Source organism: Myotis yumanensis, unplaced genomic scaffold (genome assembly GCF_028538775.1).
Source record: "Myotis yumanensis isolate MYYU_CA2020_CCGP unplaced genomic scaffold, mMyoYum1.0.hap1 SCAF_16, whole genome shotgun sequence".
In the NCBI taxonomy this organism is placed as follows: Eukaryota; Metazoa; Chordata; class Mammalia; order Chiroptera; family Vespertilionidae; genus Myotis; species Myotis yumanensis.
In genome coordinates this window covers 29,371,596-29,389,876 of record NW_027223767.1, presented here as the reverse complement: position 1 = coordinate 29,389,876, position 18,281 = coordinate 29,371,596, and the positions used below count along the sequence as shown (strand labels likewise).

At 42.4% G+C, this 18,281-nt stretch overlaps 1 protein-coding gene and 1 long non-coding RNA gene across 3 annotated transcripts; both read right to left on the bottom strand.

Annotated features, from left to right (window-relative positions):
- Positions 1-1,275: 1,275 nt before the first annotated feature.
- On the bottom strand, positions 1,276-13,777 carry LOC138993967 (leucine-rich repeat-containing protein 37B-like). Of its 2 annotated transcripts, XM_070393512.1 has the most exons (6): positions 13,572-13,777; positions 10,802-10,917; positions 7,697-7,824; positions 6,994-7,092; positions 2,409-2,446; positions 1,276-1,520 (listed from the first exon to the last, which is right to left on the bottom strand). In XM_070393512.1, exons 1-6 carry the CDS (start codon positions 13,670-13,672, stop codon positions 1,418-1,420), a joined length of 585 nt encoding a protein of 194 aa, XP_070249613.1. In that variant the 5' UTR covers positions 13,673-13,777; the 3' UTR covers positions 1,276-1,417. The 2 variants fall into 2 exon arrangements, with proteins under 2 accessions (XP_070249613.1, XP_070249614.1); XM_070393513.1 differs by lacking the exon at positions 6,994-7,092.
- Positions 13,778-14,268: 491 nt separating this feature from the next.
- Positions 14,269-17,170, bottom strand: LOC138994040 (uncharacterized). Its single transcript, XR_011468375.1, has 3 exons — positions 17,124-17,170; positions 15,831-15,911; positions 14,269-14,322 (listed from the first exon to the last, which is right to left on the bottom strand). It is a non-coding gene; the product is annotated as an uncharacterized lncRNA (long non-coding RNA).
- Between the last annotated feature and the right edge of the window lie 1,111 nt (positions 17,171-18,281).

The following is an 18,281-nucleotide window of genomic DNA, read 5'->3' as shown; positions in this document are numbered from 1 at the left end:
GGGGCTCTGCTTTGCCCAGTGGCCTTCATTTCCACATTTGAAGTATTCTCCGGGTGGCGTTCGTCCTCTCATTGCACCCCCACTGCGCATAGCCCCTTTGGGACAATGCATGGCTGCTGTCAGCCACAGGGCTGCAACCAGGGCTTGGGTTTGCAGGTCTACCTTCTGTCGAAAGCAGGCCTCCAGATCTGACTCTGCCTGCTCCTCACAGGCATTAAAGACCTTAAAGGCCATGTTCACTAGATCTCAGACTGGGGTCTGAGGGCCATCCTCAGCCTTTTTTAACTTTATCCGAATATCTGGGGCTGACTGCAAGTTGAAGTGGGTGGCTAAAACTGTCCCTCCAGCCGGGGACCCAGGGTCCAGATGAGTATACAAGGTCAGCGCCTCAGTCAGCCTATTAAGGAAGACCGCGGGGTTCTCATCTGGTCCCTGAGTGATTTCTCTGTTTGTCATAATTAACTACCTTGTGGGAGACGGCCTGTAGGCTGGCCATCAGGCATTGGAGCATCTGGTCTTGGTGTCGGTGCCCGTTTTGCCCTTCGGGGGTACCTAGTTGATACTCCCAGCCCTGCTCCTGGCGAGGAATGGCCTGGGTCCCCACGGGCATATTGGCATCTGTAAGGTGAACCTGATCTGCGTGGTTCATTGCTGCCCCCAAGACTCTCTCCCTTTCATCTGACGTTAGGATGGGAGAAAGAATGAATGGCATGAATGTCATGCCAGGTGAGGTCATAGCCCAAGAGCGGTATCAGAATTCCTTGATGAACAAGGTGGGGTTGGTGGAAAAGGACCCCAGCCGCCTCTCAATCTGGGAGAGATCCGACAGAGAGAAGGGAACATGAACTCAGTCTACTCCCTCAGATGCCGCAACCTCCCAGAGGGGACAGAAGAGAGGAGGGGCCTGCAAACGTGTGTGTGCGCTGACTGGGGAAGCAGGCAGGGGTAGGGGAGGAGGAGTCGCCTGGCGACTTGAGCTCCCAGCTCCTGGGCTCCTGCAACGGTGGCCATGGCAGTGTCCAGGGAGTGGGGCGGAGGAGGGGGAAGGTCAGCAAGTAGGGGAGAAGGTGTTGCCGGAGGGAGGTCGGGTAGGGAAGGGGGAGGAGAGGGTGCGGACAGTGAGGCGGAAGGAGCTTTGGGGAAAGGGCCTGGGTAGGGAGGTGGACGAGTCGGAGGGTAGGAAAGATTTTGGGGGGGTTCAGATAAGGCGAAAAGTGGAGGAGTATCGATAAGCAGAGTAGGGAGCAAAGGCACTTTTTCAATACAGCTGTTCCATGAGGGGTGGGGGGCATGAGCTTTTGCAGTATCCACCGTGAGCAGGTCCGTCACGGGTTCCAAGAAGTAGTCTGTGTCGCCATCTGTCTGGTACTCTGTCCTGTTAGGAATTCCAGGGCAGGTCCATTATCTGTGTCACCATCTACCTGGTGCTCTGGCCTGTTACAGATTCCAGGAAGGGCCCAGTATCTGTGTCAGCATCTGCGTTGCGGTGACCTGCATCAGCTCCTGTGCTTCCCTCCGGCCTAACAACACCAACAGTTAGAGATTCATGCCATTCTCCATGTCTCTCACACATAAAGTTCTGGTCTTATTCGTACTAATTGAGTACCTGGGTCCATATTCCGAGCAAAATCACCACAGACCTGGGACCTTTAAAAAGATTCCTTGCATGCTGGGCTTCCAATTCTCTGTGACTGTTTAAAATGCCCCTGCAGCCTAAAGCGGTTTGGCTCAATGGATAGAGCGTCGGCCTGCGGACTGAAAGGTCCCAGGTTCGATACAGGTCAAGGGCATGTACCTTGGTTGCGGGCACATTCCCAGTGGGGGGTGTGCAGGAGGCAGCTAATCGATGTTTCTCTCTCATCAATGTTTCTAACTAACTCTCTCCCTTCCTCTCCGTAAAAAAATCAATAAAATATATTTAAAAAATAAAATAAAATAAAATGCCCCTGCAATGTCTCTGGGAGACCTACATATGTGGCTTCGCATGGAATATAGGGATTTTCAGTGTTGCTTACTGCATTTTTAAGCACAGGCAGCAGAAATTCAGCACTCTTTTGGGGTCACCAACCCTGCACCAACCCTGCACCCAGCCCCTCTCTTTGGCCTGAGCACGCCTACCAACTCTACCACTGTAATGACAGAATGGCACACATTGCTCCTATAACGTGACATCTTTCAGATGCTTGGTGGTTTTTGGATATGCGTACCCTTGATGACCTGGGTAGTTTCACGAGTGCCCTTACAGTGAACACAAAAGTTCAAATCTCTTGACTTTGGGGATTTTGTGGGGTTTTCTGACTCAAGTGAATAATGAACCATTTTCCGAGATCACCTCTGGCCGCTTACAGGAAGAGGAAGTTCCTCTCCTTATGAAATTCTACTTTAAAAATCAACAGAACCATATTTACCTTGAGCTTCCTCTTTTATGTACCTTCCTCTGACAAATCTATTTTGGAAGAAAACAACATCATGATTATTCATCACAATGACCACTCTCTCTAAAGCTTTATTCCTTCTCTTTTAAGTGAGATGATTAATTTTTTGAGGACAGAAACTCTGTCTAGTCCTTTGACTCTCCCATAGTCCTAACTTAGGACCTTGCATGCAGCTGGCCATGCATTTTATTGGCTGTTTCAGATAACATTCAGCAGATAATTCCTGATAAAAACTCTTAGAAGTAGAAAAGAAAAAGTGCCTACCAGAAACCTACACAGCAGGTTTGTTTTAGGTCAAGAACAAGAGTAGGATGCCTGTTATTACTATTAATATTCATCATTGTCAAGGAAGTCCTAATCAATGTAATAGGAAAACTGAAGTACTGGGAAGAAAGAGACAAAACGTCTTTGCACATGAGATTACGCACAACCTAAAAAGCCCAAGAGCATAGATTAAAATTTTATTCAGTAAGATGGCTAAATCAAGACATGCAAATCTCAATAGCACAAATAACTAATTAAAAAATGAATGAAAGAGTCCATTTACAATATCAATAAAATGTATAAAAAAATAAGCTTGACAAAAAATGTGTAAGACTCATTAAAATTCTTCTGAAAGACTTTAGAAAGAATACACAAAGTGAGATACCATGTTTCTAGATGGTAGTAAAGATGCCAATTCTCGTCATAGCCGGTTTAGCTCAGTGGATAGAGCGTTGGCCTGCAGACTGAAGGGTCCCAGGCTTGATTCTGGTCAAGGGCATGTACTGTGGTTGCGGGCACATTCCCAGTGGGGGGTGTGCAGGAGGCAGCTAATCAATGTTTCTCTCTCATCAATGTTTCTGACACTCTCTGTCCCTCTCCCTTCCTCTCTGTAAAAAATTAATAAAATACATTTTTTTTAAAAAAATGCCAATTCTCCTTAAATTAATCTACAAATGCAATGTAATCCTATTCAAATTTCAAGATAATTTTTAAACAAAAACTGTCCAACTGACATTTGGTAGAGAAAATATGCAATGAAATGTATGGAAAAGATCAAAAAGGAGGAGTTTAACTTCCAAAAAGGAGTTTAAAATGGAACTGGAATTATATAGTGACACAGGCCCTAGCCAGTTTGGCTCAGTGGATAGAGCGTTAGCCTGCAGACTGAAGTGTCCTGGGTTCCATTCTGGTCAAGGGCACATACTCAGGTTGCAGGCTCCATCCCTATCAGGGGACATGCAAGAAGCAGCTGATCAATGATTCTCTCATCATTGATGTTTCTATCTTTCTCTCCCGTTCCCCTTCTCTCAGTAATCAATATGTGTGTCTGTGTGTGTGTGTGTGTGTGTGTGTGTGTGTGTATATATATATATATATATATATATATATATATATTGACTAGAGGTCCGATGCACAAAAATTTGTGCACTCCCAGTGGGTCCCTAAGCCCGGCCTGTGCCCTCTCAAAGTCTGGAACCCCTCGGAGGATGACCACCTGATGGCTTAGGCCCGCTCCCTGGGGGATTGGGCCTAAGCTGGCAATCAGACATCCATCTGACATCCCAGGAGTCCTCGAGGGATGTCCACTTGCCAGCGGGGAGCAGGCCTAAACTGCAGTTGGATATTGTTAGCGCTGCTGAGGACATGGGAGATGTTCCCACCACCACCGCTGTACTGGCAGCCGTCAGCCTGGCTTGTGGCTGAGCAGAGTTCCCCCTGTGGGGGTGCACTCACCACCAGGGGGCAGCTCCTGCATTGAGCGTCTGCCCCCTGGTGGTCAGGGTGTGTCATATTGACTAGTCATTCCTAGTAGTTCTGTTGTTATGGTCAATTTGCATATTACCCTTTTATTATATAGGATAGAGGCCTGGTGCATGGGTGGGGGCGGGGTGGTTTGCCCTGAAGTGTGTCCTGGATCAGGGTGGGGGTCCCCATTGGGGTGCCTGGCCAGCCTGGGAGAGGGGATGATGTCTGTTTACAGGCTGGTCAAGCCCCCCCACCCCCACAGTGGGGACTCTCACCCCATGGAGGTTTGGCCAGCCTGGGTGAGGGGCTGAGGGCCATTTTCAGGCTGGCCAAGCCCCCCTGGCGACAGAAGCTCCCAGATTCTCCTTTTTTGTTTTTATTCTGAGGTTTATTTACCTTCTATAATTGAAACTTTGTAGCCTTGAGGGGAACTCAGAGCCAGCCAGGGCGGGCGGGAGGGAAGCTTGGCTTCCTCCATCCCCAGGGGCAACACTAGCCTCCTGCTCGTTCCAGCTCCGTGGCCACGGCTGGCTGAAAGCAGGTATCTGGGGTTTATTTATCTTCTATAATTGAAACTTCGTTCCTTTGAGTGGAGCTCAGAGAAGGCCGCGGCAGGCGCTAAGCTTGGCTTCCTCCATCATTGGGGCAACCAAGCCTCCTGCTCGCTCCAGCTCTGTGGCTGCCAGCCGCCATCTTGGTTTGGTTAATTTGCATATAGTCACTTTGGTTGGCTGGTGGGCATGGCTTAAGGTGTAGCAAAGGTATGGTCAATTTGCATGTCTGTCATTTATTAGATTAGATACTGCTACTGGTACAGAAAAAGATAACTGGGTCACAGCACAGAGTCCACAAAAAAGAAGATTTCAGATCAGTGAAGAAATAATGCGATATTCAATAAAACATTTTAAGACAATAGGATCTTCATGTAGGGCAGAAGTTCTCAACCTGTGGGTCGCGACCCCTTTGGGTATTGAATGACCGTTTCACCGGAGTCGCCTGAGACCATCGGAAAACACCTATATAATTGCATGTTGTTTTTGTGATTAATCACTATGGTTTAGTTATGTTCAATTTGTAACAATGAAAATACATCCTGCATATCAGATATTTACATTACCATTCATACAGTAGCATAATTACAGTTATGAAGTAGCAATGAAAATAATTTTATGGTTGGGGGTCACCACAACATGAGGAACTGTATTAAAGGGTCACGGCATTGGGAAGGTTGAGAACCACTGATGTAGCGTGTATGTAGGTTCAGCATCCTGACTTATAGAAGGGTAAATAGTTTTTTTTTTTTCAATTTGAGAAAACAAACCAGAAATGTTATAAAAATAACTAGAAGAAAATATCAGACTACCTTCATACTGTGAGGTGACAAAGGCCTTGCTAACAACATCCACACCCCATAAACAATGAGAAGATCAGCAGATATGGTGACAGACTGTCTACACACAGCCTACCCTTCACAGCCCTTGCCCTCTTCCACCCTAGATTGTACTCTTCCTGTTAATTTATGGAACTCTTTTTATATTAAATAATATAATCCTAGTGGCTTTCATTGAATGTCAATGTTTCAAATATTCCCCAGTGTTCTTTCTATTGTCAATCCTCACCTAAGGATATTTTTCTCATTATTTTTCGAAGAGAGTGGAAGGGAGGGGGCAAGAGGGAAGAAAGAGAGAGAAATAGGAATGTAAGAGAAACATATCAACTGGTTGACTCCTGCATAGTAGGTGCCCTGCAACCCAGGTACCTGCCCTTGTCCTGGAATTAACCTGTGACCCTGTGGTGCTTGGACTAATGCTCTAACTACTGAGAAACAGCGGCCATGGCCTGTGTTTTTGTCTTTAAGGAGTCAGAACAGTGGAGTAGGAAGCACGGACTTCGCAGTCAGGCAGAACAGGGTCCTGCTTTTGCCTTTGCCACTGGGAGCTTAAGTCCATCTCCATCTATGGGAGAAGGTGGTACTATCTTCCTCACAGGATTGTGGGGATTGAATCACTCAATATGTATATGGAAAAATCTTCATCCTGTGCTTGGCATCAACCAGTGCTAAGTTTGCTAATGGTGTCACAGACAAGGTGGTCAAATCTATCAAAGTTTCTGCCTGTGGTATCAGGCTCAAAAAGCTGTTTCCCACCACCAATTATAAATATATTGCTTCTGTTTTCTTCTAGTACTGATACAGGATCTATTTTTTTTACAATTATGTAAATATGTTTGTTTAAGATGAGAATATAGATCTGCTATTATTTCCCCCTCAAATAGAAAATAACTTTTCTATTCCCATTTTTTCATTTTCTTCCACAGATTAGAATATTAAAATGTGACATTTCAAAAGTCTTAGGAACATACAGTTCTGAAGCCACTTGATCTTTACACATCTCTGCTCTGCTCCATGATGTGTTCACCTAGGTATTTCTCTCTTGGGGAAGCACATTTTAAAAAACTGTTTACCATATTTTTAAGTTCTTAAGGGAGGGGAATGCCTTACTATTGCCCTAAAAAAATGGTGACACAGCTCACAAAAGGAATAGGAACAGCATGGCTGGAAGACTCAGGGTAAGCTTCATGAAGAAAGATGAACCGGAGCTGGCTTTTGGGAGATTCACAGGACTTTTCCAGGGAGAGCAAAATATGGGAAATTTACATGAGCAAGGGCATAATAAAAAAAGAATAAAACATATCTCAGTGCTCATTATTAAAGAAGGGTATCAAGTAGGAGTAGCTGTGGCAGGGGCTCTGATTTTCAGGTTGTGGGTTCTGAACTTCCTCTAAAGATGGAATATATATTGGAAATCTGAATTAACTATTGTCTTACCGTAATGAGACAGAAAAGTACAATAAAAAATGTTGTTACTGCAATCACAGGTGCTGCCATGATCATTTTGTTTTTATATCCTGGAACTTCTTTTCTGAGCTAGAAGAGGAAGAAGAAGGAGAAGAAGGAGGCGGAGGAGGAGGAGAAGCAGGAGAGGGTAAAGGAAAAGCGGGAGGGAGAGGAGGAGAGGGAGAAGAGGGATGGGGCAAGAAAGAAGTGTGGGGAGGAGTGGGAGGAAGGACAGGAGGAGGAGGAGGAGGAGGAGAAAACAACAACATTAAAAAAAAAAGTCGCAGATATGGAAAGCATAAAAACGAAGTATTCTCAAGCCTATTCTAATGAATTGCTAACTATTCTTGACTACTACTCTAAAACCCCACCCTTCCACATGGTTCTTAAGGAACATGCCAAATCTTATAGGCTCTTAAAGAATATATCAAATCTAATGTGTTATGTAATCTGAACATTAGCATTTTCTTGTACAATTTGTTTATATTGGAAGTTAGGTCCTCTTCTCATCTGTCCTAGGAACAGTGGCACAAATCTATAAATGAGCAAAGTGGAAGTTCACTGTCTAAGCCAAAGTCACATGATGAATACACGATTCAGACGAGGTGGCCCTGGTCTTCCTACCTGGGTACTTTCATGGCATGTCCTAAACTGACTATAAGTCCAGGTCAGGTGTTTCAGGACCTGTCCTTACCTCATTTAATGCCTTCTCTTCCTGCTCCCTGAGGGTTTGCATCCTCTCATCTTCCCATTGTTCCTCATCCCACTCTTCGTTGGATATCTTTACTTCCTGCTGCTCAGTGAGCAGTCTCATCAGAAAGCCTATTCCAGAAAAGAGTTTCCTCGGTTAATTTTTGAAACTTGAATGGTTAAGTTCAGGTTTAAGAGAAGGATTTCATCTGTTGTTTTTCAAATGACTCAGGGGCATATCTGTATCGTGTACATTTGAAAGAGGGAGTTTAATGAATGGTAATAAAGTTGATTCTATATCTTCTAGATTTCTCTCCAAGAAATAAGGCAACTGCTAATTTAGTGCACTCTTAACATCACTTTTATCATTAAAGTCTAGCTGCTCACTCATAATGGATGCGGAAGTGTCGCTATTTTTGACTGAGGATGCCCTCTCTGGCTCAATGGTCAGCTCAGTGCTGCTGTTCTGCCGGGCCTGTAATGTGTTAATAAGCAGTCCTTCTATTATGAGTTCTTCATCTGTCAAAAAAGAAGAAATCGCATTTGATATTGAAAGACTCATGGGACAGCTATTTGTCAGTCCACAGCCATACATCCCAGTCCAATATATAGGGAATCAGCAAATATTTGAGTGCCATTTGGAGAGGAGAAAAATAAACCCCAACTTACATCTATGATTGTTGACAAAACAAAAGGAGAAACTGTCTCTTTTTTTAAAGTGGTTATTTACTTAGAACATTCCATAGCATGACATATGGTGACTATATTTAGGATTATTCCATTGGTCCCCAAGGGCCAATTGCTGGTTACTGGAGAAAAGGCAAGGCCAGAAAACCCACTCAGTTAGACGCTCTGCAGATCTATTGTGACTCCTCACATTCACGCACCCATCCTGTCCTGCTTCAGATGCAGAGGGAGCCTGAGCCTTCCTCTCTCCACTCTTCAGGATGCTTGTGTTCTTGCTACCATCACAGATGACCACGATTAACACCCACTGCTAACACGTCCTCATCTGGACACACCCTTCTCCACTAACCTACTGATTCCTCACTTGGGCCCTGCCTCCACATATGCTAGCCCCATAACAGACGGCTGTATACAGAAAAAAAATATATGTCTACCCTCGCTTTGTGCTTAAGATTTAGGCAGGCACTCGGGAAGTACGTTAAGAGACTTGCCAGGTTGTGTACCACTGTGGAATCTTCTCTCTCTATATAAAAGCCTAAGCAACCATCACAACTAAACAGACAACCGAACAGGCTGTGTGGGGCAACTAGGCTGGCAGGGGAGTTAGTGAGGGGCAACCAAAGAACTGAGCAGCAGGCTGCGTGGGGCAACAAGGCCCTCGGGGAGCAGTTGTAGGCGACCGGGCCGGCAAGGGGGACACTAAGTGGCGTCCAGGCTGGCAGAGGGGCAATTAGGGGCAACGAGGCTCGCTGGGGAAGGGCAGTTGGGGGCAACTAGGCCGGCAGGAGGCGCAGTTGGGGGTGACCAGGCCAGCAGGGGGGGCAGTTAGGGGTGATCAGGCAGGCAGGCAGGTGAGCAGTTAGGAGCCAGTGATCCCATATTGTGAGTCAGACATCCCCCGAGGGGTCCCGGATTGGAGAGGGTGCAGGCTGGGCTGAAGGGATCCCCCCAATGCAGGAATTTCATGCACTGAGCCTCTAGTGTTCAATAAATCTATGAAATAATATTTGGGGTCCTAAAATACAGAAAGTGAGAAACAACTTTTGTCAGTTGCCGACTTTGCTATCATTTCATGTCATTTCTTATATTTTCAGCTGTACTTGGGGAACCATCCAAAGATTCTAACTGTGTGAAGCTCAAGTGTACCATTGTGCAGCTGGTACACAAGAATTTTCAGAAGAATTAAAAATATTGCTGGTGGTGATAAGGGTCAGAGAAGGAGGTAACGTCCTGGGAAAGAGGAGCATGGGCTTACAGAGAGCCCAAAACTGGGAGCTGGAGACCTGGGCTCTAGGTGACAACTCTTAAACCTTTCTGATCTTGTTTTTATTCAACTGTAAAAGAAGATTAAAATGCCTATTCTGCCCACTGTTGGAACAGAAGGGAATAATATAATTGGTCAAAACATTGTTTTGAAAAATAAGCTAAACTGACTTCATGTAAGTAGCACAGCAGTATTATTTCTGATGTGCCCCAGGTCACGATGGAAACCTGTATTTAAGCTATCTGGGCATGAAAGCACATTTGGGAAGTTATCAAGTAGCTGCCAATAAACCTAATGTGTAGAAAAATACTTAAAAGCACACAAATGTTTGGTGGATAGAAAACCTTGTGCTTCAGAGCAAGTTCAGAGTTGGACAGTCTAAAAAGAAAGAGCCCTCCCATGCCTTAGAAGGGCTGGGTAGCAGCTTCTGGTGATGGATCCAAAAACTGTCAGGTTCCAAATAAAACTTACATAAAACAGCATCATTTGTACTCTTTTCATAAACTTGCAAAAACAAACAAAATAAAAATGTATCTTTATCTGTCTACACTGCAAAGGGCAATTGAAACCTAATGCATACAAAAGAGTTTACAAACTGTGACACACTAATGAACAAGTTCTCATTTGGAAGTAAAGCACCAGCAGAGAGCACAACACACAAGATGTGGCCAGTAATGGTAATACCCTTCCCTTCATCTGACTTTTAGCAAAGAGAAGTTCTTAAAATTTTAGAGTTGAACTCTGAGTAAATGAATAAAAATAATACGGTTACTTTATTTGTTTAAAACGTATCGTCATTGATTACAAATATAAAAAATTTATACTAATAAAAGGGTAATATGCTAATCAGACTGGACATCTTCCAGACAAAGTCACGGTGGGAGGGGCTGAGGCAGAGGCAGTTAGGAGTAATCAGGCCAGCAGGGGAGGGCAGTTAGGGGCAATCAGGAAGGCAGGTAGAATGGATAGGGGCAATTAGGCAGGCAGGCAGGTGATCAGTTAGGAGCCAGTGGTTCCAGATTTCGAGAGGGATGTCCCGGATTGGAGAGGGTGCAGACCAAGCTAAGGGACCCCCTGCCTGTGCACAATTTTGTGCACAGGGCCTCTAGTCAAAACATAAAATAAAAAAAAGTCTATCATTGGGCAATTCAGACTCACCACAAGGTATGCTGGTCACGCCTTCGGTCTCACAATGCAGTTTGACTGTCTTGGCAACAGCCTCAATATCATTTTTAAATTGGCAGAGGCAACAGGCCAAATGGTTAGGTAAGATACTATAAATGGAAACATACAGAATTATATTAGTGACAAAGGAGTTACTTGGAAAATAGTTTTTTAAAAACTTAAACATACACCTACTGTATGACCCAGCCATTCTACTTTCACGTATTTACCAAGAGAAATAGAAATATATTTCCATAAACAGACTTGTACATAAATATTCATAATAGCTTCATTTGTAATAGTCAAAAATTGGAACAAGTCAAATAGCCATCAATGTTGAAAAATACTGATATATCCATTATTAATGGAATACTATTCAGCAATAAAAAATGAACTATTGATATGCAAAACAACATGGACTAATCCTGTATAATAAAAGGCTACTATGCAAATCGACCAAATGACCTAATGACTGGTCACTATGATGCACACTGACCACCAGAGGGTAGACGCTAAACACAGAAGCTGCCCCCTGGTGGTCAGTGCGCTGGCACAGGGGGAGCACCTCTCAGCCAGAAGCTGGGCTCACAGCTGGTGAGTGCAATGGTGGTGGCCGGAGCCTCTCCTGCATCCACGGCAGCGCTGAGGATGTCTGAGTGCTGGCTTAGGCCCGCTTCCTACAGGGAGCCATCAGTTGGGCTTCCCCCGAGAGCTGGGCTGAGAGATCCCCACTCCAGTGCACGAATTTCGTGCATGAGGCCTCTAGTCTTAAAATAATCATCTGAGTAAAGGAAGCCAGTAAGAGAGAGTAGATACTATATGATTTTATTTATATAAAATTCTAGAAAATGCAAACTAATCTATAGCAACACAAAGCAGATCAATGGTTAAACGGAAATTGGGGAGGGCAAGGAGGAGTGGGAAGAAAAAAATATAAAAGGGATATGATACAGCTTTTTCAGGTTATAGACAGTTTGATTTTGATGATGGCGTTGTGCTCTCACACTGATGTTCTCTCTCTCTCTCTCTCTCTCTCTCTCTCTCTCTCTGTCTCTCTCTGTCTCTCTCTGTCTCTCTTTCTCTCTCTCTTCCTCTCTCTCTTCCCTTCCACCCCCACTCTCTGGCTCCCTCCCATCACCACTAAAAATCAATGGGAAAAATAACTCCTTTTGAGTATTAAAAGAAAACAGAAAACAGCCCGGCCTGCCGGTGTAGCTTAGAGGTTGAGCATCGAACTATGAACCAAGAGGTCACAATTGGATTCCTGGTCAGGTCAAAGGCCTGGTGCAGGCTCAATCCCCAGTAGGAGACGTGCAGGAAGCAGCTGATCAATGATTCTCTCATCATTGAGGTTTCTCTCTATATCTCTCCCTCTGCCTCTCCCTCTCTGAAATAAAAAACATATTTTTAAAAATTTTCTGGTCTTCATAGATACATTTAATAGAAGACACAACCTTGAAGAAGATATTTAGTAAACACATATCTTACAGAAAGGACTTTATATAAAACACTCTTAAAATTCAATAGTAAGATAAATATCTAATGAAAATGAATTTGAACAGACACCCCATTGAAAAATATATTTTCACATAGACATTCCACACCATCAGCTATTAGAGAAATGCAAATTAAAACCACACTGCAATACAAATGCATTCCTACTAGAAAGGCTAATTTAAAAAAAAAACAGAAATATAAAGCACAGGTGAAAATGTGGAGCAATTGCAACTCTCATCTACTGCTGGTGGGAAGGCGAGATGGTACAACCACTTTAGAACACAGTTTAGCAGTTTCTTCTTTACTAGTTAGATATGCACTCAGCATATGATGCAGCAATCCCACCCTTAGGTATTTTACCCCAAAGCAATGAAAACATATGTTCACACAAAAACCTGCATGTAAGTATTTTTAGCATCTTTATTCATAATAGCCAAAAAACTAGAAACAGCTCAAATATCCATTACCTGATTACTGCAGAAACAAACTGGTAACATGCAATTGGAATACTATGCAACAATAAAAAAAAGAAATGTACTACTGATAGATGCAACAACATAGATGGATCTCAAAAGGATCATGCTACATGAAGGAAGCCAAACATAAGAAGCTACACTCGCCCTAACCGGTTTGGCTCAGTGGAGAGCGTCGGCCTGTGGACTGAAGGGTCCCAGGTTCGATTCCGGTCAGGGGCATGTGCCTTGGTTGCGGGCACATCCCCAGTAGGGGGTGTGCGGGAGGCAGCTGATCGATGTTTCTCTCTCGTCGATGTTTCTAACTCTCTGTCCCTCTCCCTTCCTCTCTGTAAAAAATCAATAAAATATATATATTTTTAAAAAGCTACACTCTACATCAAGCATGTCAATCTCGCAGCCCACGGCCACATGCCTCATTTATTTGGCTCATATTAGCCTTTGAGTTTGACACACTTGCTCTCATGATTTCATTTATAAGACACTCTGTAAAAGGCAGGACTATAACAATAAAAAATCAGACTGGCACTTGCCAGGGGCTGGAGGTGGGAGGAGTAACTGACTGCAAAGAAATATGAGGGGCCCTGTGGAGATGATAAAAGTGTTCTGGATCTCTAATGTGATGGTGGTACATTTATCAAAACTACACATTTATCAAAACTCACTAAACTGTACGCTTTAAAAGAGAGAATTATATTAAATACAAATTATACCTCCATAAACCTGACTTAAGAAAATAAAAAAGCAACCCCAAAAGAACTAAGTGAAAATAAATATAAGAAAAATCAACTTACAGTTTTTCTAATGCAGGAGCTGTCATGAGAATGTTACCAAGTGTTGTCAATGTCACTTGTGTTCTTCCCATGTCTCTGAAGGAGAAAGACCAAACATGCATGATATGAACCCAAAGACAAAAATTCTATTCTTAAAAAGACACTTAACAACATCTGTTGACCTAAATTCTGGCTTCTCTGTCAAACCAGCTCCATAATTCAAGGTGCTTTAGTTTACTTTCCATAGATAATCATTTCAGAGAGCTCTTCTTGAAGAAATTTAAATGTATTGCATCATCAAATTAATGTATTTTCATCATCAAACTAATGACTTTGGTGAACAGTACAATGTGTTATTTTGTTTTTGTGTTACCATCATCCTACTTCTCATTCTCTGTTGCAACCACTATGTGATCACTCTTTTTAAAAAAGCACAGAATGTACAACTAATTCCTGTTTTCTTTCTGAGATCCATGGTATTTCTCCATGCATCTACATGTCTGAATGTGTTCTTCAACACTGCTCCCTTCCTCTGCCTTGTATAGTCTTTATCATTTTTCTGTGCCAATAAATCATTTTCAATAACCCAGTTAAAATTTAAATTATGAGTTTGTTTGTCAAAATGCAAAATTGTTCATCTTGAACAAAAGTAAGAAAGAAGAAATCATCTCATGAGCCATGAAATTGTTGCAATACTTACAAATATTTCAACGCTGGCAAATTAAAAAGATATGGATCTTGAACAGTCATTAGAGGATTATGATGGAGAATTCTGAAAAATGCAATAGAATTAAAATAGCCTGCATTTTTAATAACTGCCATGAAAGTTTGTATTCATTTTGTTGGTTCACAATGTAAAGGTTGAAAAAAATCATTTTCTGTCTATTCCTAGATGTCACCCTTAGAATCTGTAAAGCATTCTCTTGTTGTTGTTAATCTCACCCGAAGATATTTTTTCCACTTCTTTTTTAGAAAGAGTGAGAGAGAGAGAGACAAAAAAAAAAAAACATCAATGTGAGAGAGACACATGGGTTGGTTGCCTCCACCACATGACCCAATGAGGGCCAGGGATAGAACCTATAACTCAGCTATGTGCCCTTGGCCAGGTATCGAACCCACAATCCCTTGTTGTATGGGCAATGCTCCAACCACTGTATAACACAGGCAAGGGCTATAAAGGATTCTTTTTTAGGAACTATCCAAGTCTCTGAATGATAAAGTGGAGAAGAGAAAGTAAAAAAAAAGAAGAAAGAAAAAGAAAAAAAAAGAAAGAAGTGGATAGCAAAGAAAAATATACTGAAGAACCTTTCAGATTAAAAACCCTATTAGTGACTATGCTGACAGGAAGCTCCTGCTCTACAGGAAATACCATTTCTAATGTCCTCATAATTCAAGCTGCTTTTCTTTCATCTCCAGAAATTTTTAAAAATCCAGTGTAAACCACCCAGTTAAAGAGAAAAATAGGCCTAATTCCTTGCTTTTGGAGCCACAAATGGGATAGATGTAAGAGGAACTGGTGAAAGCCATGCTCCTATCACATACTCCCATGTGTATTCTTGCATCACAGGCTTTCTTATAGTGTATGTAATCACCTATTTACTTGTCAATTTCTTGGACTATTAGTGCCTGACATTTACTAGGCATTCAATGAATGTTTGTTTAAAAAATAAATAATATTTTGATTACATATCAATCAAATAAATAAATTTCTTTTTTTTTAAAATATATTTTATTGATTTTTTACAGAGAGGAAGGGAGAGAGATAGAGAGTTAGAAACATCGATGAGAGAGAAACATCGATCAGCTGCCTCCTACACACCTCCTACTGGGGATGTGCCCGCAACCAAAGTACATGCCCTTGACCGGAATTGAACCTGGGACCCTTCAGTCTGCAGGCCGACGCTCTATCCACTGAGCCAAACCGGTTTCGGCCAAATAAATAAATTTCTTAATTGACACAAACTTTTATTCCCAGTGCTGAAATAAATTTTCCTCTCAATTCAGTATTACCGCCCCCCCCGCCACCACCACCACCAATTCTTGAAAACAAAGAAGCCCATGCCAAAGGTCAGTTCTGGGAAAGCAGAGCATGGCATATGTCAGTTAAACAAGTCTCTTGGACACTTTGTACCTTAGTTTCCTCATTTAAAAAAAAAAAAAAAGAATGGCTCTTAAGCCATTCTTTTCGAGTTCAAACTGAGCTTATACCCAGCCAACCAATCACTGTATGAAGTTTTTACACATAGCTTTTTACATGTGTTCATCTTCTATTTCACTTACAACTTGTGTAACAGCTGCATTCCATGCCCGGTCTGAAATGTTCCAAAGTTCACTTTTGTAATTAAATTGCAACCAAGATTTCTATTTTAAAAAGACACAAGCAAAAGTAGAGAAAAAAATTCTTTCAGATCACTTATCCTTTAGCAGAGATTCTAATTTATCCTATCTAATAAAGAGGGAATATGCTAATTGACCCTCACACTGTCGCAAAGATGGTGGCACCCACAGCCAATAAGGAGGGAATATGGGAATTGCCTGCCCCACCCTCAAAGATAGCGGTGCCCACAGCCAATAAGGAGGGAATATGCTAATTGACTGACCCACCCTCAAATATAGCAGCACCCACAGCCACAAGATGGTGGGACCCAGACCCCTGAGCCCTGCTGGGGTGGCAGGCATGAGGCAAGGCTGGGCCTGCCCCCAGGCAGGCCCAGGTGCTTCGTGTGCCTGCCTCAGGAGACCCCAGTCCCCTCAACCCCCCAGCCACCCATGGTCGGCCCGAGATGTAGGAAAGCCTCAGATGGTGGCTGCCCAGCCACCCAGGGCCACCCAAGGCTCAGGTAACCAGGGCCAGCCGAGGCTTGTGCTGCTGGCAGTGGCAGCAGCAGAGGTGTGATGGGGGAATCACCTTCCCCTGATCATCAGGTCGCCTCCTGCCCCTGAGGGCTCTGAGACTGTGAGAGGGGGCAGGCCAGGCTGAGGGACCTTCCTCCAGTGCATAAATTTTCCATGTACCAGGCCTCTAGTATATGACAAAACAACCTCAATACTCCCTCTATACACTACAATTCTTACTATGGGAGATATTTGCTTATGGCTTATGCTTTCATGTTTATACATGTGGTGCATTCGATACAAAAAAAAATGCTTGTATTAAACTGATCTATATTTCTCTGAAATAAGGTTACACAACCTCAACACTTATTGACATTTTAGGCTAGATAATTCTTTATTATGGGAACTGTCCTTTGCCTTGAACAATAATTCTGGCCTCTGCCACTAGATGACAGTAGCAAATCTACAGTTCTGACAACTACAACTCTCTTTGGCTATTGCCAAGTGTCACCTGGTGCAAAATCACCCTGGTTGAGAACCACTGCGATAGAATGGTTCATTCTAAATGTGACAGAATTCTCACACTAGTGTATGCTAGAGACAATTAGAATTTGCTATGTAACTTTAGTAACTTTCTACTAATAAAATTTTAATCTTACTTCAAAACAAATAATGAAGAGGTTTACAATTATGTTTTATAAAATTTCTAAACACAACGAAGTTATATTTATAACTTACATATATTGTAAAAGAGGTAATGATTCAAATGCATTCTTTTCAATAAATTCTATTTTATTGCAGGACAAGTCCCTAGAAAAAGTAAAAGAAAAATAGTGCTTCGATTATTACTAGGTATCTAATTAGTAGCAATAACTGATAGAGGATAGAATAATATTGAATACTTCGGTTTAGTCTAAACTCTAAACCTTAGGAATTGTGATTTCAACCATCCAGTCCTTTTACGCTGCCCTCACCTCTCTTAAGAGTATCACCTACAGGATCTTCATAAATACAACAGACAACTATAGATCTTGATAGATTTTGAAGGTAATTTTTCCTGAGAGCAGAAGAATTGGTTAGAGGACCATTTGTGTTCTCATAAAATTTAGATTATGAGCTCAAAGTTTATATCTTCGTGTATATTTATGAATTTCTAACATTAAAAGAAATAGTCTCACATCTACACACCTTCCTGGTTTACTTCTGTTTTTCTAGGCAAATTCAACACAGACACCAGATTAACACTCCAGAAGTGGTTCTCAAATACCAGAAGAAATAAAAGATGCCTTTTCACATAACTTAAAAGGAAGTGACTACTCTAAATAATACAGAACTTTAAACTAATACAGAACTTTGAACTAATGATACTTTCTATTATACTAATAGATTATATTAGTAGAAGTTCATTTTTTTATTTTACATTGCTTTAATAACTTTTAATTTAATTGATTCCATTGTACAGAGGTGGGGTGAGAGAAAACAATGTGGTGCTGGATTTTTATTTGAAAACACCATCTCTTGTCTATAATTGTCTTATTTCCATTGATTCCACTTTAGTCCCTCACTTTTCTCCTGGATGGGTATAACTGTCTTCTGACTGGTGTTTCCATCTATAATCTCCCCCTGGCTAAACCATCCTGCACACAGTCACCAGATTAACACTCCAGAAGTGGTTGTCAAATACCAGCCAGCATCACTTGGGAACTTATTGAAGATGCAAATTCTCAATCTGACTCTGATTGACTGAATTAGTGACTGTGGGTGCAGCTTGAGTTCGAACAAGCCCTCCAAGTGACTCCATTGTAGGCTAAAGTTTCTCTCCGAGCAATGCCATGATAACGTAGTACTTGGCATTCAAAGTACTAGAAGATCTGGCTCTAATCTCCTCCTCCCCCT

What these genes read in the sequence shown, in the direction of transcription:
- LOC138993967 (XM_070393512.1), bottom strand. Translation starts at nt 13,672, where the DNA reads ATGCATGTTTGGTCTTTCTCCTTCAGAGACATGGGAAGAACACAAGTG. An exon ending in GCTCCTGCATTAGAAAAACT is followed by an intron (nt 10,918 to 13,571) that starts GTAAGTTGATTT and finishes TTCCATTTATAG; the next exon opens with TATCTTACCTAACCATTTGG. An exon ending in CATAAAAGAGGAAGCTCAAG is followed by an intron (nt 1,521 to 2,408) that starts GTAAATATGGTT and finishes TGGTGTTGTTAG; the next exon opens with GCCGGAGGGAAGCACAGGAG.